Source organism: Convolutriloba macropyga, chromosome 14 (genome assembly GCF_964194025.1).
Source record: "Convolutriloba macropyga chromosome 14, txConMacr16.3, whole genome shotgun sequence".
Classification (NCBI taxonomy): Eukaryota; Metazoa; Xenacoelomorpha; order Acoela; family Convolutidae; genus Convolutriloba; species Convolutriloba macropyga.
In genome coordinates this window covers 14,471,208-14,496,393 of record NC_134481.1, presented here as the reverse complement: position 1 = coordinate 14,496,393, position 25,186 = coordinate 14,471,208, and the positions used below count along the sequence as shown (strand labels likewise).

General features: G+C 33.6%; 1 protein-coding gene across 7 annotated transcripts in view; it reads left to right on the top strand.

Moving 5' to 3' along the window:
- The first annotated feature begins 2,907 nt into the window (after positions 1-2,907).
- Positions 2,908-25,186, top strand: part of LOC142353617 (lysosomal dipeptide transporter MFSD1-like) — a 39,153-nt gene continuing 16,874 nt past the window's right edge. The window contains exons 1-2 of one of the 7 annotated variants that reach the window (XM_075405907.1): positions 2,908-3,136; positions 4,035-4,260. In XM_075405907.1, coding sequence (XP_075262022.1) covers positions 4,209-4,260 — 52 coding nt within the window. In that variant the 5' untranslated portion in view covers positions 2,908-3,136; positions 4,035-4,208. Of the gene's footprint in view, positions 3,137-3,406; positions 3,495-3,802; positions 4,261-5,169; positions 5,292-9,316; positions 9,523-23,967; positions 24,639-25,186 lie in introns of those variants that run through there. The other 6 variants (XM_075405906.1, XM_075405905.1, XM_075405904.1 and 3 more) reach the window with 6 other exon arrangements.

Below are 25,186 nucleotides of genomic sequence, written 5' to 3'. Positions count from 1 at the left end.
GTGCAAATACAAGCAAAAATCAAAAACTCACTTCAATATTGCGAGGAAACGATGTCCATGCTTCTAAGATCGAAATCTGACAAAAAAAGAAAAATAATTAAATTTTTGAATTCTGTTAATTGCATTTTTTTCCAGCTTCATTTTTGTGATATGCAGATTGTCATTAATGTGCCATTAATGTGATTGTCGGAAAAGATAGCAAAAGAGAACGTCAAAACTTTCAAAATGTCAAAAAGAATTATTTAATTTTATGAAAGCTTGTATCAACGCCAGCAATTCATTATTTCACAAAAACAGCAATGGAGGCTACATTATGATTAAATTAAACAAGTGCGACTTCTGTGTTTGCTGAGACTAGGCTGAAAAGTTGCAGAAAAAAAGATGTTATTTGGCGAATCTCAAATTACCACTTTTTCTCAAAAGAACTTTTTTTTAAAACGCAAGGCAGAATAACAGTAAGCATTCAACACAAAACTAGTAAATAGTTCATTTTCATAAGGCTTAGTAGGCCAAATGTACATTCGATTAGTGAGACTAAGTCAAAAGACTATGAATTAAAATCGAAAAAAGGCAGCATTCAAAATTTCATGAACACTTTTATGCAAATGCTGTTGAACCCAAAAAACCATATGCTTTCCACTCTTTTTTTTTGCTCACTGGCCTCCCTTAGCACATAAAATTGGTTGTTCAATAAATGAGGTTTGAAGTGAAATCTTTCTGGTCTGTTTGAAAGCTTGTCTGACAAAAAGATTATCAAATGCAGGTCAATACTCAAGAATTATGTGAAAATTTTTGAAACGTTTTTTGTAGCCAAAGATGCCGTGAATTTAACTAAAAGAACACAATCTCACCTCACTGGAGCTTATTAGAACATAAAAAGACATCTTATAAATTGAATTTTAAAATTAAATATATATGCTTTTGGTTGGAATGATAAAAAGCAAAAAAAATCCAAAGGGACAGTCCCAAAATACACTCAGAATCCTTTGGTCATGGCAGGAAACAACGATGAGACCAAAACTGGACTTGCTATCGCTGCGTGGCTGTTAAAAAACTCATTTGCTCTTTAAACTTATGTAATGGTTTTTTTGGTGAACGAAAATCTTAATATATGGAAAATAAACTGTACACTTTTTGAAATTATCGGTTTAAATTGCGGAAAACCGCAAAAATTTTGTTCTCAGAAAAAATTCACAAGAACTGGAGGTGTAATTAGCCCATTTCTGAATAAAATAAGATTGTGCCGGCAGCATCGGTCAAACTGGACATGCTTTTTTACAAAAAAATGTGAAAAATGCTGATCTTTCAAAAATTTAGCTAAAAACTTCACCAAAACAATTGGTTCAAACTATTAATAAACTCTCTTTTATCTTTAATTGTAAAACTAATGACATTTTCGTTAAGAAATTAAATATATTTTAGCTAAAAATGATCAAAATTAATGCAAAAACTACGGAAAATGTGAACAGAACAACGGAAGTGAGCCTAAAGCATAAAATTTTGAACCGCTGTAACTTTTCGGAAAAAAAACAAAAAAAAAGTTCGACAAATCTTTTTAATTTGAAATTATACGTGTGACAAGCTTTCTTTTGATACCACTCAGAATCCTGTACGTTGGATGTATCGATCGGCGAAAATTGAGTGAACAAACAAACCCAGTTGAGTATACAGTTCCTTCACCCGCTAAAGTTGGTCGGAACAAAAAATTTCTGCTACTTGAATTTCGGTACTTTTAGTGCGAATTTATTCAAAACATTTTCTGAAGGTTGATTTTCTAAAATCCACTGAATTATCTCATTTTGAAAAACCTGCCAATTTTATTAATATTCATACGTTGAATAATTTTTTTCATTCAGAAGTTGGTGAATGAGATGGGTCGGAAGATTATGTGCATCATAACAAATTATTGAGCCTCCTTGTTTTTGTCTTGCGAGTCATTTTTCTAGTATATTGAATCACTATGTGAAACTGAATTCCGCCTTAACAAATAATATCTACAGCCGTAATTTGTTTATAGACCAAATATTTGAGCGCCATTTTTGTTATTTTTGAAATACTCCGTTTATTTTAATACGCCAGTTTACTGTCATTTTTCTGAAATATCTATTTTCAATTTTTTATTTTAATTGAAAACGACATTTGTGTGGTTTTTCAGAAATATTTAATTCGATTGAAAAAGCCATTTGTGTGATTTTTTTCAAAATTATTGAATTTCATTGAAAACAATTGTGTGATTTTTCAGAAATATTTAAATCCTTTTAAAACTCCATTCTTCTGTCAGAGAAAGTTATTGGCAACTGATAAAACTACAAACTCAAGGTGAACAAAGTGAACAAATTTTCATATATTGATTCTGTAATTTTGGTAATCTCTGTTCAGATGGTATGTCGCAGCTCTTACATGAATGACTGAATTTTCAGCAGTTGGCAAGTCTTTGAAGAGTGGCTAACGGCGAATAAGCAAACAGGCATGAAGTTTGCTATCTCTGCTTCGAAGGTTAATTTGTTGCGAAAAATCTTAGTCAAATACAAGACTCGAGTTTAAATTGCTGCTAGCATTATTAATCCTATGAAAGAATGTTAGCTATATTGAACAATTCTATGTAAGGAAACAGTTTGTTTTAGATTAATAAAGTGATTTAATAAGCTTAAAAAATTAAAATGGTGCGTTGGTAGTATTAAGCTTAATAATTTCGACCACTAAATCTGAAATGATCTTTTCACTTTGACATTTTATGATATTGATTCTATTTATCTTACTCGATACAAGATTTCACGCAAAATCTTAACATTTTGCATTCTTTCGTAGATTTTTAATTAAAGCTAAGTTAACGCAAGTTTTGAAACAATTTTACAAAATCTGCATTTTAAGCAATTCGGCCATTTTAGTGCATCAGTTAAAATTACAGTTTTAAATAATTTAGATTTTTATTGGATCACAAAATCTTTGAATTTTAAGCATAAAACGTAATCAGCTTATTCAATTTTTATTCTGTAGTTATCATTAGTACATCGCGTTTGAATTTATTCAAAGGTTCATATCTCTTCGTTTTCTGAACTATCGGTCACACCTGTTTGTTATACACCTTGTGATTGGCATTCCACTGTTTATAATTACTGACTATTTTCAATTTTTTGTACTTGCAAAACTAGTTCAAAATCCATTGATAATTTCAATCTGCTTAATTGAGAAAAATATCGATTATCAGCTGATGATTTATGTCGTAATTTAATCCATTCATCTCACGCTTTCTGTAAATAATGATTACACAAGTTGATATTGATAATTTTCAATTTTTAGATTGATTGTTCAATTTTTTTCAAGTTATAATTCTTGATGCTATTAATATAATTTTTGACTCTGCACGTGAATCAGTTCTTGTATCTTTTTTCAATAGCAATTTAGTTTTGTTCATAGCAATATTGTTCACTTATCAAATTGTGGTCCACTGATTAAGTGTATTAACTTCGGACTAAATTCGATAAGAATTTTTGGTGAGAATTTGTCGCTTGGTATGACAAATTGACTGTTTTATTCCCGACAACGTTTGGTATATATTCAACGGGGGGAATTTTTAGGAAAATGTATTTTAACACTCTTACATCCTTTTGGGCTGCACTAGGGGGCAGTATCAAATGAAAATGGGGCTCTGCCGGGGCGTAAAATTTTGTAGGAGTGGTCTGCAATGGGAGAACTTTTTAAGAATTCCTCACATTGCAGCCCTACTCTTGCATCTTTTTGCGCTAAAAAATTCGACCCTGACCTATTGACGGGAATTTGTTTCCTTAATCGGAGTAAACATATCAATCTATTTCATAATTCGAAACCTTTGAAATGGTTTAGTGCAAAATTGCCCGTTATTTTTCGTAACTCTTACGGAAACATTAAATTTTGTCACAGTGGGAAAAAGAATTCCAGATTGACTTTTGCTTAGTAAGTCTAAATTGTGAATGAATCGCAGCTAAAATGGTAAACTTACGCCTTCATAATCTGATATTGTTTAAATTTTGAACTAATTTTGGACCAGCTTATAGCTTACCTCGTCTGCTTTGACATTATTTATTAGCGAAGTTCTGTTCAGTGACCTGAAAATTCCTGGAAATTGGGTTAATATAATGAAAGTGAATCGCAATTTTGTTTGATATTATAACCCAAAAGAATACTAATTTACTATTCCTACGGGAGATCATAATATTGAAGAAACAAAGATGGCAATAATGTTGTCTCCAATTTCGACCCCAAATGGAACCCCAGCAAAACGTAAGTAAAAATAGTTCAATTGATTAAGGTTCATCACCAATCTTCATCAGAAGTACCCCAAAACTTAATTTGTTCAATCTGTTCAAAGTAATCAGATATGTCTATGTCGCGCTAAATATGGAACAATATGGAACAAAAATTGTAATAGTCTCTAGCCCCTCCCATTCCTCCTTGTGCTCCCGCCCAGCTTAGGGGGCGTAGAACTTTTACGCCACCTAGTATAAACACTATGTTTATTTACATAGTAGCCTGCTGTATAGCAACACATAATTTGTAAGTGGGGGGGGGACATAAGAATACTGGGGGGTCGGAACAGAATAGATCCAAACAGTCAACCACGTAAAGGATTGAGAGCCGCTGACTTCCAACTCTCAACATTTTTATATATCCAAAACGAGGTTTTAACGTGGCTCGTACTTTTGAGTATTGTTCACTAGCACCTCTAAGTGACCAATTTTCAGCCACCAATTTAGTCGTTGAGCTTTAGAGTATGAAAATTTTTTCGATCACGAATATTTGCATGAAACCAAAGAGGTAAACAATCTGCGATGACCGCATGGTAACATAAAAGTATTTAAAGCAGTGATGCACTTGATTAATGAAGTTTGATTATGGCACACATGTACCATGCTAGTTTTGCAAATAGTACATCATGATCGTTTATGTCTCTTGAGTTGATTTAATTGCTCTCAAACAAAGTTTGTAGCAATCATTAATGTCATGCTAAACTTTGAATGAGTTTTTCATTTAATTGCATTTGCGTCAGACTATTTAAATTTTTGAGCTATTTTTTCATGCTTGACTTCTTCATTTTTACATGTTCTAAATTGCTCTTATTCAGATTTTGAGCAGCTGAATTCAGTCGACGTCACAGTCCAAAAAACTGCGCCATATTTGTGTCTTTTTTGTAGACTATAAAAAGCTCAAATCACATGGTGGATTTGTAGCCGTTCATTTTAATACAGGTCGTTGGACTTCAGCTGCTTAATCCTAAAAAAACATAAGCTTGATAAAAATGAACATAGAGTCCTGTAAGTTCCTTTATAACAGCCTGTATGTTCCTTTATAATTTCTCTCCCCACCCCCACATTTCCACCCCCACATACATTTTCGTCCTCGAAAACCCTTTCAACTCCATGATTTCCATTTCCCCAACCTATTTCCATTGAAGCTCTTTATTTTTCTGGATTTAAATGGTAGCAAGAAATCAGAAGTGAAAAAATTTAAATGAAGAAATCAGAAGTGGTTGACATATAATTTCAATATTGTTTATAGTAAGGAATTTCCCGTTTTTGACCATAACTTGTGTACCTATCGCGAATTAAGATGTAAACATAGAGCTTGATTTGCTACCATGATCACGACTTTCAGAATTACAGATATTATTAAAAAGTTGTCTTGGTTTGCAAGACTTAGGCCGAAGAGCATAAACATTTCTGGCGTCTCCTAGGGTCAGAAATGGACCTTTGAAACTTGCTCGACTCAGACCGGGGAAATTTTGATTTTATATTGGGAAAACTTAGACATTTGACCCATTGTAAGCTCTGGTTTTGATAATTTCACATATTTTTTATTCAAAAACATCACAATCACGAAAGATCCAACTGATTTTTAATCTGTCCCCAGAAGTGAGACTGAGATGAGAGCTCTCCTGAGAAGGATGCTTGCGTGGGATGCCTAGCCACGACAGCTGGGTTTGCCTTACTTGGAGATTTGAATGACTCGAATGCTGGATTTTAATAGCCTTCTAGGTAACTTTGATCAATATAGTATGGTTCAATTCCGCATTAGTGTTGAAAGGAGTATGTTCTCCTCTAGGTGAAAGTTAAAGCACCACTATCACAAACACATTGCTTAGGATTAGTTGCAAGGCCTGGTATGCCCTTGCTAGATTAAAGTTTAGAGGAACGTGAAGTTATCCGCCCACCAGTTTCAATAGACACGCACATCAATCAAAAGTTAGCCACCACAGGTTAGGGTTCTTTCTGTTGCACTCGAAAAGCAAATAGGCAACCGGACAAACATCACAATTATCTAAGTTTGTACGAATTTCACTGATAAGTGATAGCGCAAAGCAAACATAGTCAAAAATCATTAAATAGAAGCATTAGCTAAACACAATAAGCAACAGCCTCATTTAAATAATAGGTTTAACATGAGAAAATCTAGAATAGGGCTGTAACAAAGAAACATAGTGAAATACCAGTGTAGTATAAACTTTGTAAGATAAAACAAGTCTTTTAACACAGTCAACATAACAAACAAGTCCAAAGCATCAACAGCAAAGAACAGCCTCAAGCAACAACTTCAGCTGAGTGATAGAGTGGAAGGCAGTAAAAGACCTCTTCGAACAACAAAGCAAAAGTAACGAAGGTCTAAGCATACTAGGTGAAACGATGGAACTCTTGAGGTTTCAGAAAGAGCAGTTAGACAGAAATTGTAGTAAACTCATAAAGTTACAGCTAACAAGTGGAGAGTTGAAAAAACTTGCTAATGAATCTGCCGAAAGAAACATAACCCTTCTGAGATGCAAACAGACAGCGAAAGCACACAAATTGAATGCAAGTGACACTGAATCTGCTTTTTACACATCGGCAGTGCCTTCACCTATTCTGCTGAGAAAAAAGTAGCCCTTACGCAATAGAGCTATGAAACATCATTATGCATTTCGCAAAAATCAGGAAACTAACACCGTTATCTCGTTCGACTCAGAAATACCCTATAGTTTCAAAACGCTCTGAACAATGAAGAGAAGGAAAGAGAGGAGAATTTATCTCAGGGGCATTAAGATCAGATGATGGCTGGCAAAAATCCAATCAATCGAGAGAAAGGAACCATGTTCGAGGACAGAGCCGACTTGAGAGTGAGGATAGCAGAGCAGGGCAATTCCAACAACCAGTTTCTTTTCATAACAATAGTCAACTTGATCCGACCATGAGACGTAGCTATACACCGCAAAATAATGAACAACCACTGAACAATTGTATCGGATGGACATTATAACAGCGACTATAAGAACAACCTATACAATGGCTTCACGATTTTCCCGAGTGCTCTATCAGACCGTATGCAAGAACAAGCACTGATTTTTCAGAACGCACTGGGTTTGCTTAAGATATCAATTGATAATTTCACAGGTGATCCTTTGAAATGACACCAGTGGTTCAGTTTCTTCAGAGCAACCATTCACAATGACAGTGGCCTCTCAGATGCCTAAAAATTGACCTACCTCCAGTACCTCCAACTAATAACCTACCTCCTACTCTGTAACTCATAAAGCAAAAGATTTCATATGTGTATACTCATACAATGGGAACTACTACCATGAAGCCATCGCTGAACTGACCAGAAAATTTGGCAAACCACGGCATATTAACACTGCATATCCGGATCGTTTGGAGAACTGGCCGAAACCCAGATTAGACGAACCAGACTCTTTTGTGAGCTTCTCCTCTCTCTCTCTCTCTATCTCTCTCTCTCTCTCTCTTGAAGGGAGTGGTACGAACCTTCAGGCTTCACTACTTTGCAGCTGATCTCAAGTTTTCAGCTGTCTTGAGAATAGTCATAGACAAACTGAACGCTACCATGATAATCAGATGGAATCAACACACAAGACGCAAAGCCTTGTTGCAACCTAACCTTGCCCACTTCGCTGATTCGATTGACTCCTACGCAGAGGCGTGCGAGGACATCTCCCCACAACAGAACCAGAGAACCAGAATGAACAATTCTCCTAGAGAAGAGGGCCAACGGATGTTTCATGTCAACTCTGCTCACAAAACCATAATCTTGGTCGATGTCCTGAATACTTGGAAAAGTCAGTGTATGACCGACAGGGTTGTGTGAGGAGGTTCAATCTCTGCCCTAACTGTCTAATAGCTCGCGAAAAGGGTCTCTGCCAATCAAAAACAAGGTGCCTCGTGGACAGATTCAATGGATTCTATCACCCAACCCTCCATAGGACAGATGCAAGGCAGCAGCAACAAAATACTAGTATACGTTATCATGTATCGCAGATCCAATGTTTTGTATTTACGCATATTTGCCAACATGGAACCCATATAGGAATGAACTTTTTTTCAACCTATTAGAGGGTGTTTCGGAAGAAAATTGTTCAGATGATAAATATTTGATTTTTAACGTAGTCGTTTCGAAGATATTCGTGTAAAGACGACTGGCTCCTGCAATATTTTACTTCCCCGAGGTGCTATATTACTGTTGTTTAGACTTGTACGTACTGGTGTACATGTGAAAACTGGGGTTTTGTACTTTTTACCGACATTAAGGAGAATGTAACATTTTTTTAATTACTGGTGAGGCTGCTGATGAAATACCGCGTGGTCTGTAACAAATTTATTGTCACTCGCAGTTTTTGCAAACTTTTGACCGGTTCTGAAAATCCTGGGCAGTTTCCTCTAATTTCAACTAATTTTGTTTATTTTCTATGTTAAGAAATCTTTTATCAGCTACAATCAACCTTGAATATTTTTTGGGTAGTTATCGCAATTTCAAATACACCAGTTCATCCTTTTTCTCCTGGAAACATATTTAGTAACCACTATCATATTTGAAGCATATTTGGGCATAAAATGACGATATAAGAGCCTTTAAGTTATGAGTCAGTTTGCAGATTTTGATAGCGCGGAGCCTGTGGTAACTTTGAATTACAGTTAACTGTCTGTAGCTTATTGTGATGTAGTCTTAAACAACCAAATTGATCTTACGACCTTGCTTGGTGACTCTTTAATACAGTACTCAAATTACTTGATAACTGATAAGAAACTGATTATCCAGATTTGTGAAGCCGACGAAATAAACAGTTATGAAAAACTTGCAGACAACATGAACATAAGTCAAATAATGAACAAGATATGAGCAATTTTGAACCTGAACTAAATTTAACGATGCGTCATCTGGAATAACTATTGAAGTAAATCATATCCTTTAAGCTTTTTGCACATATAAACTGTTGAACTTATATTTTGTGACCTCTTTTACAGGCGAATAAATATTTTTAAGAAAGCTCATTTGATTTGTGTTTTCAAGAGTCATGTTAGGACAATAGACCTTTCCGAATTCTTATCTTTGGAACCTCTTTGTTTGCACATGTTTTGCGGTTAAACTTGAAAATAATCTATTTAACAGAGATTTTTTGTTTCAAAAGATGAGACAAATTAGTTATCACAGTAAGGAGAAAATGTCGATTTTAATTAAAGAGTTTACTGTTTGAAGTCTTGAAGTCATTAACTAGGATTATAATGGGTGAGTGTGTATAGTACCTTAATTTGATTCCTTCTTTGAACGATAAAAACCAGAGTTGATAGGGAGGCAGGAACAATATAATCAAATGGGTTTTTTAATTTTTTGTTCGGACAATTTTGGCCGATCGATTTATTCATCGTAGAGTTGAGACTGGTATCATTAGAAAGTTTGTCCAGCGTAGAACATGGAACTAAAAAGACTTTTTTTGATTTTCGTTTTTTACAGGGAGCTATCGAGGTTTAAACTTTTGAGAAAATAGAGTGAATTCCGTTGATTTTTTTTACATTTTCCGGAATTTTTGACTTAAATTTCGCTAGTTTTGCTAAAAATTGTTATTTTTATTATAGAAAGTGTTGTTGATTTTATTTTTAAAGACAAACAAGAATTGTCGGCTATTTTTATTTAATTTTTTTGTCAAAAATTCTGGCTAAATATTTCAAAATTTAAGACTTTTTTATTAAAAACAGCAAAAAATAAATTTCGTCAGTCCACTTTGATTAAATTTGCAGGAAGTACACACCCAAAAATTTTTAGACTCAAAAGGGGGCTATTTCTACTTCAACTTCCGTTGCGAGTGCTCCATAATTACAACTTTGCCGTTTTTCGCTAACTTTACTCGTTGATTATCAACAACGCAGCATTTTAATTTTGATTTTCTAACATTAGCAGAGCTAGTTTTGGTCCAATCTTGGACTGTTACAATCCACAAACAATTCGGATTGTAATCAGTTGTTCTTGTTTTATAAAAAAAATTGATCTTTTCTATACTTTTTAAATAACAGAACAGCTAGCGATAGGTCCAATTCACTTCCTAATTAGCTCCAAACTTTTGTATCTAGTTTTTTGCTTGAAGGCTCATGGTCGTTTTGAACTTCAAAAATATTTGATTTTCAATCAAAGAATGGTTCATTGAAATTTGCCTACATTTTTCTCCGAACTTGAAGCTTAGTGTCAGCAATGAAAGAATGATGCTTCTTTCTAATGAATTCAAATTCAATGGTTATTGCCGTTTAACAAATTAAGTTATGATTTTCCGGCTTTGATGCTGCTATGTTTCACATTTTTTTTAATTTTCAGTCATTTGCCCATTTTTCACGTTTTCTAGTTTTGTCACATTATCAGGTTATTGACAGTTCATATATCACATTAATGGCGTTCAAAATCAAACACAATCGATAATATTAAATTCTTTAAAGATATAGTCTCTGGTTTTAACGGCTTCGACAATACTTTCTCGAAAAATTTGGTTGAATTTTTTAATTTTGTCTTTATCTGTCATTTTTGCTTTGTCTTTTTAGTCGTATGAAATTTCCCGTACAATGACCCAGTTCACTGGTTTCTGTGGTTTCTGATAGAAGAATAGATGGGCCATTATTCTGAAATCAGTAAATAGCTGATCGCTTTCATGACTTTAAAACAATTGCTTTCCTAAATAAAAAAAACACTTTTTAACTTTGCACTTTTGTTTCTTTTATTGTCTGTTTGTTACCTAGTCTCGTTAAACACAGGCCAAATATTAAATTATTGTTGTCAAAAGAAGGTGTCAAAGGGATTGGGTTCACAAAATCTAATGTTTTTAAAGAAATCGTTATGACATTACTGGCTGCGACATGGGTTTTTACAAAAACTAAATTATTTTTTTTTGTTTTTGTCATATTTTACGTTCCTTTAAAAGACGTAAGATATATTTTGGTTAGTAGCAGGTGGTCTCAAGGGCTTTTTTGGAAGAATAAACAAACTTATTCAATTATTTCATTTTGTAATTTATGGCTTTCATGTCTTTGTAAATAATTTTCTTTCAAAAAAAAACAAGTATTACTTAATTTTGGCTTTTTTTCGTTTTGTCTACTTGTTACATGGCTTCATTATTGAGAGGTCACATAATTTATTTTTAGTGTCAGAAAAGGTGCAATCGAACATATTTTGAGGGCCGAAGTATGGCTTTGTGGCCTTGAAAGCGTTTTCTGGCAAAAATTACCTGATTTTTTGTTTGTTGTCTGTTTGTTGTTCTTTTTATAACCGCATAAAAATTGAATACCGACAGTTCTTATTTACCATCTTTAGAAACACTTCGTAAACTTTTGGGATATTTTAGTTGATTTCTAATAGTTTTCTTTACTTTGAAATTAATTGTTTTTAAGAAAAGTCAATTTTTTCAAATTTACTGTTTTTGTTCTATCTGACGCTATTTTGACTTTGTTATTCACTTTTGTTTTTAAAACGGACATAAGTTTTTTGATGTAATTAATATTTGAAGTTGTTGTTTGATTTTGCTGTTCGTCTCGACTTGCTTTCCTAATATTGGCATATCTCATCAATCTAATGCATCTTTTTTTACTTCATTAAGTTATTTGCTTTGAAGGCTATCTTTTCGTTCAAACACCAATAATGATTGTTTGGGGTTTTTTTATCTGTTCCTCATTTGGTAGACAATTATGCCAAAATTGTGGACGAGCGGAGTCGGAACCTTATGTGCGATCGCACATTACGAGCTTCCTTGTCTCATTAATTTCCTCATTGACAGAATGTATTTTATTTCGTAAAAAATAATTCAGTGCTTAGCTTCGTTTAAAAAAGGCACTTGAAAACTGATCCAATTAAGATCTAAAAGTGTTTTTTATTTCATTTTGACTGTATTTTCTTCTCTACGCAACAATATGCACCAGAAAACAGAAAATGAACAATATATGACTATTATTAAAGCATTTTTTGCGTGGCATGTAAACTTGAGCGTAAAGTTTTTTTTACATTTTGTTTCTTTTTTTGAAGGTTTTTTGTCAAAAATTTTTCCTCAGAGGGAGTTCACTCATTTCGGAAGGAAAATTTTTGCACTTTTAAAAAAAATTTATCTGAAAATGTTTGGAATTTTGGGGGACTTTTTAATCGAGGCCACTGGCTACTGTCATATTTCAATTTGTTACGCCGACGTGCTATTACTGTTGTTTATGTTTAAAATTGTACTTTCCTGTGTACGTTTGCAAACGATAGTTATGTTCAATTTATGAAGTGCTGAGCCTGCGGTAACCTTATATTACAGTTACTGTCTTTTGAGTTTTTAACAAAAAATTTGATATTACGTTCCTGCTAGGTGACTCTTTAATACAAAACTAATATGACTTCATAACTGAAATGCAACCGATTGTTCATATTTTGCCTGCGGATTCAGTTTTTTAAATGATCAAGAATGAAGTCGGCTAAGTAGAGTGTTGTAAAGTAACTTGCAGGCAACTGCAGCCAAATTTATATTATGAACAAGATATGAGCACTTGTATACCGGAACAAAAATCAAGCATTGGCGTCGCAAGTACAATTGAGTTTAATTTTTTGTTATTCTTTTCTTTTTATAAGTTCACCTCTCAATTTTGATTATTTCGTTTTGTCCATCAGTTCTGTAAGTATCAACCGCCATAGTTAGAGAGGTAAATGAAAAAGAAAAGAGATAATACTAGCAATAAGTTGATTGCATCAATGCGGTCGTGTATTTTTGGATTATCTGTGCTCTTTCAAAATCGAAAGGAAAGGTTATATAAAGTTTTTGTTATTTTCTGTAAGTCTTATTATTTTCAAATTTTGTGTCTGTTATTTATTTTGGCATGGAAAATAAGTACATATCCTGTGAAATCAAATTTGATGCAACCGATAAGAAACGTATAAAAATGTGACCAATCTAACCAAGATCTAGTTATGGTACATGTCAAGTTAACATTACGGCAAACTCGATCTTGACGTATCTGTGCCTGGGTAATAAGAAACGAAACGATGGCAAGATAACGAAGAAAGAAGAACCATGATATGGCAAGACATACCAAGTTGTAAGAAGCAGAACAATCAAACAATATTTTGGCCTATGATGTGAACTGATTTTTTTTAAAAAAAAAAACGAAGTTTTTCTAGCTTTTAGAAATTTGTCACTTATCGTCACTTATCCAAACAGTTTTGTAATCATTTATGATCTTATGATCTTTTTTAGTCTTTCGCGGCAATGGCCATTCGTTTGGAAAAAATTATTTGATATATGTATTGGTCAGGCACTTGGCTTTTAGTTTTGATGACAATCATGCTGAGAATAATCAGATTTTTGAGGTCAGTAGAATGAGGCCAGTCAAAATTTTTGAGGTCAGTCAAACCATAGATCAGTAGAAGGTACTTAATCGTTTACAATAAGCAGCCAGCTTTGAACTTTACTTTTTTGGAGTCACATTGCGCGTTAATTACTCTTTTGGCATCAAATAAATGCGAATATGAAATTAGTTGTGGACTATGTTCCAAAAAGGTACGGAAGATATCAGTTTTGGTTTTAAGTGCTGAATTTTTTTCAACATTGAGGTGTCTTCATTCCTGCTGTGAATTATGTTTTGTACTGTGACAATAGTGTCATTTCACATGTCAAGTTAACATTGCTATACGCTCAATTTTGAAATATCAATGCAAATGTATCAAGAAACAAGATCATGGCAAGATAAAAATGAGAGAAGGACCATAGCATGGCAAGACATGCCAAGTTGCCAGAAAAAGTACAATCAAACAAGATTTTTTGGCATGTCTTATGAAGTTAAATTAGAAAAAAAATTAGCTTTTAGAAGTTTTTCTCTTAGCCTCAACTATTTAAATCATTTTTGGAATCATAGGAAAAAGTATTCGAAAAATATAACTAATCCAATGTCAAGAATTTCCAAGGTTGCGTAACAAAGAGGACGGGTATTTTGTGTTTGCACTTAAAGTTCCAGCTGGTCAAACACTAAAAAAATATTAAAATATTGAACTGCGAGCGCGTTTAAATTAGACTTTTAATCTTAAAAAATGTTTATAAAGTCTTTTGAGCTTGCTGCTATAGTGAAGTAAACAGTATATTTAATTTCTGAAAGATAGGTTTAGTCTTTTCTAAAAAGTAAGCAAGGTTATAAAAAAGTTGAAGACTGAAAATTTTTCCATATTTTTCCTGTTTTCTTTTTTAACGACTCACAAAATTTCACATACTAAAGACTAATGAGGCGGCAGGGATCTTAATTTTGAGAAAATACAGACAGCGATGAACAAAATATATCGTTCTAAACAGTTTTACCTATTTTATTTCTTTTCTCATTTTTTGCTGAAAACGAAAAAAATTTTTTCTGGCAGATCCAATTCAAAGCGCATGTCAAAGGAAGCAGAACTTCTGTGAAATAGTTATTCATTCCAAATAGAGAGTTTAACTAAGATGTGGATGTCTTTTCTCGGTTGTTTTGAATTTTTTTCGTTCACCTTCAAAAATACTCCTAAATTACCACAACACGATTTGAAGGTGACGGTTTTATTTTAACATATAACTTCTAAGCCGACGCACATGTTGCGTAAAAATCTAATTTGCACATGGGAAAATTTCGAAAAAATCTATTTTCATATTTTAGTTGAATAATTTACTTTTCAATCAATTAAAACAAAAATGAGTCCAAGTTCAGTTTTGTTATACTGTAACTGCGCAATGGAATCTTTCAAATGAATTTTTTTTATCCTCAAATACCAAATTCGTTTTTTGAATTTGCAAATCAACAATTTGCCCTATCTTTTCAAATATTGTAACGTCCAGTTAATATACACTTCAGATTTTTTATCTAATGTCTGATCTTACTTTTTAAATTATTTTTTATTTCGTGTTGGTTTGAAAAAAATCATATTTAAAATTTTCAGTCCGTTTTGTTGAATTTTCCTTATTAATTGAGATATTCCTATTTTAAAGCTATAAAAAAAGCACCTGCACGTTTAAAAATGTAGAAATTTTGCAGTGTTATAATTTAGATAACCAGACGTTACATAGCCGGAAATTCATTTTCATTGACATTCGTCAATTTATAAAGCGCAAGTTGTCTGTTTTAAGCAAGGTTACGTGCTGAAGTCATTTTGCAAATCTGACTAAACATTTCGAACCACTACGCAATTCTCTATAAACAAGAGATATTCAAATGTATCTTCGAACTAGCCTGCCTATTTCTTGCTAAAGCCTACTGAAAACTACCGGAACGAATAAAAATACACAAGAAGAATTAGGATTGTGCTTTCGCACATAATGTTCCTACCACTCAAATGATAATCTTGGTAACTTACCCTTAACGCTCGATGGCCATCTTAGTTAACTTCGAAAAAAATTGAATCATTTTACGTGGCGTTTTTTGTGATTGTCTGCATTAAACTTTTGTTAGCCTTTTTTTCCAAAACAATTGAAGCGGCTTGTTTAACAAGAACAGCAGCCACATGACATCTTCTCTTCACTAAAAAAGTAGATAAACTTCAATTGATTGCGGAAAACACATTTTGAAATTGCCATTTAAGCCGCGATTTCTCCCAAAATATATTACGCAATTGCTGATCGATCAAGCATTTGTTCAGTCTGCGCTCAAAGCATTGCCCTGATATCACCCTTATAGAACCTGTTTTGCCTAATAAAATTTCAGATAGAGTCAGTTTTGAAACAATGAATTCATTTTTGGTCTAAATTACTAAATTACAAAATTAGTAAACCATAACTAATTAGTTGACGCTGTTGCCAACAATAAATCAATTAAAATTTTTAATGAAACAATTTCTTCAGCTGAATAATACAATTTTTTGTACTTTTGTGTGGTTGTAACCTAAATACCTTTCACGCACTTTGAGCGTGTCCGCAATTCAAAACTGTGCACGCTTGTAATAAACCAAAAGTTTTCAGCCAAATATAAAATTTTCGATTATATATTATAATTTCTGAGGGAAATATTAAACTTTTGCATTTAGGTTTCTTCTGTTTTGCACCCTGTTGACAAAAAAAGTTAAATATGCAGGTACGTATCAAGAATTTGCGGAGACTTTTGAAATTCTCATTAGGAACCAACGAGTTTCTGAAGAAGACTTTCAGAACAACTAGTTTCAAAAACAGAACAACTAATATCATTACTTAAGATTAGTGCAGCAAAGAAACAGGACAAAAAAAGAACTACAAATTTGGACCATTTGTAAAAATTCATAAACTTTTCATAAATTAACGCATTATCTGGGGCATAGCAGCATATCAGTTAAGCAGCATCTAAGCTGCCCTCGAACAAATCAAAATGAACCCATTGAAAAGAAAAGTTAAAAAAAAGTTAACAAGAGTTATAAAAACAAAATAGCTCCAAAAAACTATTGCAATTGCAGTCATTAAAAATTTATAATGAAAAAACTTACACATATAGTTTTAAAATGTCACAAATGAGTCTTTGAGCCTAATTTTTCATAGAGAAAAAAAACAGTCACTTCGACAATCGATTTTGTTTTTCACGAGATTTTCAATAACACTACTTTTTCAAGGATAACGGTTGGCAAAAATTTGCCAAAGAAAACAGCAGGTATGTCATAGAGTTCCTAATCCCCTATTTATTTCCTTGGTTTTTGAATTAAATTAGCACCATTAAATTTGTTTTTCAGTAATTTTGTAAATTTATTGCACATTTTTTTATCGCGCAATTGTTTATCGCATATTTTTTCTTGAGCAGAAGCAGATCACTTTGAAAATCAGTCCATTGTTAATCCTGAGCCAATTAAAACACTAACTGTCTCTAGAAATGCTAGTAAAAAGTTTTCAAAAAGAAAAATTGTGAATTTTTTTTCAACTTTGGACGACATCTGAATTGATTACCTTTTCGTGTTTTCTGAAAAAAAAAAGTTGTTAGGCCGACATTACTTATGTCCCTAATTGGTTTTTGCATGTGACATAAAGTTTTCCAAATGTAAAGAAATGTCAATTTTACTGTTCTTTCTGTAGCTTTTTTAACATGCATAAGACGTCATTTAATGATCTGGAGTGTTACGCTCACATTAATGAAACTAGGTCTGTTTTGAGAAGAATGAAATTGCTTCAATATGTAATTTTTCTAGGCACGGTTTTACAATTTTGAGTTAAAGAAAATTAAATAAATTTTATTTTTTGTATAATTTGAGCACTTGCTATCTTTGGCTGTGATTTCGAGATAAAAAACTTTTTGATCTGTTAATCAATGCAATTTAGCATAAATATGGAGCAAATGTAGTGAATAATTTAAACAAGCTTTTCCGGTCATAGGTCATCTGATATGAAGAATGAACGCATATTTGCAGCTTGACAGCTCTTGTGTTTCATTTGTTCAATCTTAACACAGCAGCTGGTCACGCATTACTCAATTCGGTCATTTATTGCATATGTGTTTATAAACACAAGTGACACTGAAGTTCTTGCATTTAAAATTTTTTTGAAAAATTTAATTTAAAAAAAATTCAACATTTGACGTATATCGGGTCATTTTGACGTAGTAATCATTTATTCCGATGCCTCAATTTAATATTTTAATTGACAAAAGCTGGTTAAAAACATGGCTGCCGAAGTTAGTTGCATCATTAGCAATTAGGGGGGGGGGGGGAATTGAAATGGACGACACCGAATTTTTGTATTGAATGGACGACAATAATAATTAATATACGAGCAAAATCTCAATATGCGCTGATATTTTAGACCTAGTTGACGGGACGGTGTGATAACCGACCCGTTGTTTCCGGATTACATCCCACAGCGCATGAGAGGCATGGCCATGAACAGCGGTCCGCAATTGTCCGCATACTTTTTTCTTCCTTTCTCTTTTAAATTAGTCATTATGGATGCTTGTGACTAAATTATGGATAAAATAAACAAAATTTCAATTTTTAGCGAGGAATAACCTTGAGAATGCATGCATTTGTCGTCCATTTTAAACGTCGTCCAATTGAACGGCCCCAAAAATTGGGAACTGTTTCTATACGTCCCATAATTGATATTCGACATCTCTCCCCCCCCCCCCCCCATAATAGATATTTTTTCACCTTCATAATGGTATATTTAAATTCGGGAAGACAGTACCAAAATTTGGTATATTTCACATTCACACTCCGGAAATGAAAAACCAAATGAAAAAATCATGATAGGGGGTGGAACGGATCTTCTTTCTATCATAGCTCCCTCCCCTCTCTCTCATTTTGCACGCCCCCCCCCCCCCCCCCCTCTATACGCGTTTAAGCATACTAAAACATACACATATGAGCAATATTCATTTGATATATACTAACACAGCGAAGGCTTCAAACTAATGCATATTGGAGTTTTGCATAGCGAGCATGAATGAAAACTTCTGTTTTGCATGAATGAAAACTGATCACATTGATTTACTACTTATAACTGTTCTAAAAGTGCTTTCAACCTACTAGTCACTATAGGGTAATGATGAAATCTAAATAGGGCGTTGGTGTTGGGCTGCAAAACTATCAGTTGTTCGGGGCTGGGGTGGGGGTGGGGGGGGGGGGGGTCCTAGAGACTGGGGCGAAAAAGCGGTACTCGCCGGAAATATGACTAATTCGTAATTGAATATTTTAGTCAGAAACGGTATTGTTAGCAAACAAAACCCCACTAAACCTAAGATCACAAAACCAAGATTTTAGCACAAACTCACTGCAGCTGTTTCTTAACCACAAGGCTATACATTCCATTTCGAAAGCGGAATCTAAGTTAGTGACATCAAAATTAAGCCATGCCGATATATATATATAAGACAAAGAATATTATATAAGTTTATGTATATATATTAACACAATCCTTTGGCCATGCATACATCTTTTACTGTATATAGTTACATAATTGCTTACGTTACGTTTTGCTGTTATATGGTTTGCGAAGTTTTAAGATAACTGAGTTAACTTAAGTAATTTAATAAACGCTGGTATTTATTTTCGAGTCTCTGTTTGACGAACCGCCGAAAAAAATTGTGTTTATTTATATTTAAATCCAACAGTTACAGCTATATTCATTGAGCAACTATAATTAATTAATGGGCGTATTGAAAATTTCTATTGACAGATTGAGAAAAAAAACGTGTTGCCAAAAAAAATATTTGAAGGTTTGTGTCTAATTAATTTTGATGGATCTTTTCCGCCAAAATTTAGGCACCACCCCCCCGAATTTCAGCGAGCGATTTCGTAACCAATCAGAGACGACTAAACTTTCCGTGTGTGCTCATATTGTGTTAAACTGGATAGAATAAAGTGCGCCATGCTAGGGCAATTAGTCGAATTGGAATACAAAGCGAAAAGAATTTCCGACTGGCGGGTCGGTGGGCGCGCTTCGCGCGCGTCGCGGCTTCGCCGCGATAACCGACCAGCGATTTCCGGATTACATCCCACAGCGCGTGAGAGCCATGGCCATGAACAGCGGTCCGCAATTGCACTTAAACTGATATTCGGCTATCTAAACTGTAGGCCAACTAATATTGTGGTAAAGTATAGCACAAGAGGGGTGGCGATTCTCTACTAGGCACCAAAGGGGGGGGCAATTGTTGAAAAGATCCAAGCTTCCTTCTGAAAAGGGCGTTTATTTTAATAAGTGCGTGCAGGTACAATCCATCAAAAACCATATTTGCAACATTTTTCATGGAAATAGATTTTCTAGATACCATCGCAAAGCCCGTAACTCCAATAAAAGCAATAGGAACGCGTTTTTGACTGATATTTAAATTATATGCATTGTCTATTTACTCTGCACGTATTAATTTCAAACATCCGATCTATTAGTGTTTTCTTGATTTCTATTCACACGTTTTCATACGCAACAAATGCAAAAATTAAATTGTTCAAATTGCGTGATGGCCAATCAGATTAGAGCGCTCATTTATTATACAGCTTATAACATGTTCTATTGTGATGTTTTGTTTGGTTATGATTGTTTCATATCAATTCCCACCGGCCACTAAGGCATGGCCATGGGCGCTAGTGAAAATGGCAGACGTACCAAAATATAGAAAATTTACTGCTGGCCAATCACAATTGAGAAAATAGGAATACTGCTCTCCGATTGGCTGATTGCTCAACAAATTCTCCATGTTTCAAAATAGGAAATGCGTGTTAACGTAAAATTGCTCAGAAATCTGGATAAGTTGAAATAGAAAAATTATACTTTTTTTGGGGGAAACTGGTCTTATGTTGGATTGCGATAGATTCATATCAAGTCCCACGGGCTGCTGAGGCATGGTCATGGCCCGCGAGGCATGGCCAGATGGGATAAAAATTTATTATGTAGCATTAGGCTATGTCCAATAAAGGCTAATTGAACGCATAAAAGTACATTGTTTTAAATTTCTCGACCAATCACATTCCTTGAGATTTCTACATTTAGGTACGTCTATTTGCTATGACGTCACCATGGCCATGGCTCGGGAGGCATGGTCATAATGTGGTAATTATATTGCAGCTCGCAAATAATGCTGAATTTCAACCAATAAGAATAAAGTTTAATTTTCGATCTATTGTCCCAATTTTTTGGTTTTCGATCTGTTGTCCTTTTGACATAATGTCCGGTCACCTGTTTAAACATATATCAAAAAGGGAGCTCTAGCGGAAATGAATCATTTTGATTTAATTGCTTTAAATTTATTTTTCGCAGTCAATTCAATTGTTTTTCGGGGCATATTGGGTTTAGTCAAAAATAGCCGACGTTAAGAAGCGCCGACTCTGACCTGATTCAAAAAGAGCTGAAAACAGTCAGTTAAATTCAATTACATTAAAATGTTAGTTACTTATTTCGAAGGTTTTTGCTTGAGTAAAGTGGTGAACATGATATTAGCTGAAAGGAAAATTAGGGGATCAGAATATTAGGTGAAAAGGACACATAAAAAATCAGACTTGAGAACGCACGAATTTTATTGCGAGAATTTTATTTTTTGGCCGCGATAGGGTTTTTATCAAATGACAACGTCCGCTGAGGCATGACCCTTAAAATTGGCGTGAATACCAGCCAAAAGTAAAATTAGTCGAATGGAATATTAGCCGAAAGAGAAACGTTAACCAATCAGATTTGAGTTCTAATCGAATTAAATTGGTCTCTATCAGAAGATCTTTTCTATTATCCTTTTTATCCTAAAAATATTTTTGTTCCCCAATTGATTTCTCGAAGATAAAAATGGTATTTTTTCAAGAAATTTCTGACGCTTTTACATTCATTGACCTTTCTTTACTTTTTCTGTTTTAAATGCTAGTTCCCTCATTTAACCAAATTTTGTTATTTCATTACTTTGCCAATCCGACAACTTAAGTGTTGTCCGCGTTAGCGAAAACGAGTCACGACGTTTTTTCATTACTTACCGCGTAGAAGAAATATGGTTAAACTGTCGACAACAGCGACAATAAACGTTGCGGATAATCCTTACAAAAGTCCGTCACTGATCTCAAAATATTACTCTTTTGTGTCAACAATATCCGCAAATTGTGAGCAGGGCCATCTTCATCAATATCGGCAATTTTAATCATGTTTTTTCTGTTTGCTTTTTATGTTTTGCTCTAAATTTGGTTTGTGGCCATAGATTATTTTATGAATTACAAAACCAAGGACGAAAACTTGTCAGCTTTGTCCACAATTTTCATATTTAGATCAAAGCGTACCCAGAATGAGCCGCAATTAACAAACCACTACTTTTTCGTTATTTTAGCTAAGATGACAGTGAAATGGACTCAAAGGCTATTATTTTAATGGCGCCAAGCAATAATCAAAGCATAAAAAAACTAAGCATTATTATTATTGCGTCGGATTAATTTAATACAAAATCTTCATTGCTGTATCATTCAATTTGTTTATTGATTAATTTAAGAAAAAACCCTCTGCTGTTGCTTTAAAGTTGGTTTCCTGATTATTTTAATAAATATACCTCAGTACTGTTTCACGTTATAGATAAAATTTGTCTAATGAGTGTTTTAAAAGAAATGCCTCTGTTTTCTCTTTTCATTGGAAACAGATTGCTAAAATGATAAAGCGAATTTAAATTTAAAAGAAATCAAACCAATCTCTACTGCGATAAAGTCTGTTGAAGTTTTCTTTGCTGTAATAAAGCATCTAAATTGAAACACGCAAATTCGCAATAATTGTCATTGGGGCAATGCTTGATAATTGTTGACCTTATTGTTATTTTTAGCTGTTTTAAACCATAATTTTGAAATCCGAAAATATTTATCCTTCTAATGTAATTTCCTCATCTTTTGCATTTAAAAACTCCCGACTCTTTAGGGAGGATTTTTTTTTCTATTCATTTAAGGGTTCAAAATGCAACAGACCTAGTTTAATATCAATTGACCTGGTGTTATTTATTATCGCGTTCGTGATACTAATATTCGACAGAGTATAAAGATTTCAAGTGAGATCAACAAATCGGGGTGATAGGCCGACCAAACGAAAATTTTAATAAATAAAATAAAGTGAACATGTTCGTGTATGCAGTTCGGGTATGCATTTTAATACTTTTTGACCCCATAAATAATTGATCTTGTTTTGGAATAAGCAATAATGCTAGCGAGTGTGATGCAAGCTTAACAGAACGCGACAAACTGATTCATTGTCATTGCTTGAATTTGCGATAGTTATGAATATTGAATATTGACTAATTGAGAGGCGGCATTGGAAAGCGAATTTTGGCAGATAGATCGAATTTCAATCAATTTTTTTGTGACAGATAATTTTTTTTTTCGAATCTATGCAAATATTTTTTTTTCACTATTGGATAAATTTCTGCATAAATTAATATCAAATGTATGATGTCAGAAGATCCCCCAGCCATTGAAATTGTAAATTAGAGCTTCCATCTTAAGTTTGATATTCACGAGTTTCTTTTCCTCTTTTCTGAAAAAATGTTGTCCTTTATGATAAAAAATCTTCAGCAAAAAAGTGACAGATTGAAACATAACGGACATTACCGAGCCTCCGTGTCGTAATCTAGGCCAGTTTTTTCTGGATTTCGGACCTCTCTTGTAACCTTAGTGGATGACTCAGCTTAAAAGCGTTTGAGTTACGAACTATGTCTTAAAGATTAGTAATTGATTTTTTTACTGTCACGGGTTGAATTCGATCTAATAAATTAGACTGTTTTGCCGTATTTGTAAGTAACTAATTTTATGATATCTCATTATTGCGATACCTTAATTTTGCTTCGATTTTGAATAGTGTCTTTTTTTCAAATTTTGCGATTTTTATTGATAAAAATAATTCTCACTTAAAAAAAAGAACAAAATAAGTTCTTCTGCCTTCCAATTATGATCTTCATTTATTAAATGAAAATTCTCTGTGTCAACATTGAAACTACCGTTAGGAGTAATACGTCTATATGATAGATTTTTGGTGATAATTTCTAGTTACAAAAAAGTTGGTGACAATCCCTGTTTTTAATACGTTGGATCACAGTAATTAGAAATATCATATTGTAGGTTGTGGTAGCATGACCTCAATAAGTTCAAGAAAATTATTCACGAACGGGTTCTGAAGAAGAAAACGGCAGATCTCGTGAACATCTCAGCTGTGAAAGTCAAAATATCACCAAAATGAGTTCATGCGACTGAGTAATCGTTTTCCTTTAATCGTGAAGTTGGTCACGGAAGTGTATGTTTAATTTGAACAGAGAACTTCAAATGAAAACTTGCTGGTTATCTTATCACCGTTAGATGCTTTGAATAATTGTTCAGAACTTGCGATAAAACTCTGTTGATTTAAACAGCCATTAATTTCAAACAGGAATTGACCATTGTGTCAAAATATTTCGCTTTGCGTAGGTTGGATAAATAAAGAGTTATTTGATGTTCTGCTAATTAAGATAGTTTAAATTCTCCTGCTAATTAAGATTGAATAAATTGATATTCTTCAAATAAGTGGTGTGTGTGTGGATACACAAAATTCAATTCGCCCATTTAAGTTGACGATGTTTGATACCATTTTAACTTTGGCACCGTTTTAAATTTGATAACGTTTCAGTTGGAACCTAGTTTGATTGTTAGCGTTCCTTTGATGTCAGTTATTTGCTATTTATTAGAACGTGTGTGAACAAATACCAGATGTGACATCATTTAGTAAACAATTTGTTGACTTTGACAATCCTATTGTAATATGTGAGTTGTTTTAAGTTACCACCGAAAAGCCAAAGTTAGTTTGACATTCCGCGAAAGAGCAAGAAGGTTTCTTAGTTTGCGAATTCTTGAATTACAAATCTTGCAAATTTAACGTCTTGTTACATTGTTTTGGTTGTTCAGCAAAAATTGAAAACTTCAACAAAATACGAAAATGGATTTCAGATATCGAGAAATACAAGACGAAGTTCCAGGTATGAACTAACAGTGTATCAGAGATTTGTGACTTGGTGCAATAAATTTTTTCCAGATAATTTGGAACCATGTTCACTAAAGCTATGTAGCATTTAGTCATTAAAAAAGTGCATAATAGTAAATGCAGGTTTGCGTAAAGCTGAAAACCTGCATTACTAGAACTCGACTTATGAAAAGACTTTAAACGTATAATTTAGGAGTGTTCAACAAGACCATTTTTCACACCACCTTATAGTCGAGTGCGGTTTCCTCAAGTCTGGGACTCGACTCGTGAAGTGCACAATCTTTTTTTTTAAAAATCTGCCCATCCTCTCTCGTCTTTTCTTAGCTTTAAACCAACCCTTTTCTGCTTGTCTTGCGCGAGCCTCAACCTGTCTCTTTGTGAACTTTTTATTACTTTCGCACATTTTGCAGATATTTATTTGAGTGTGTGTGTGTGTGTGTGTGTGTGTGTGTGGCGCGCGCGGGGAGTATATATATATATATATATATATATATATATATATATATATATATATATATATATATGTGTGTGTGTGTGTGTGTG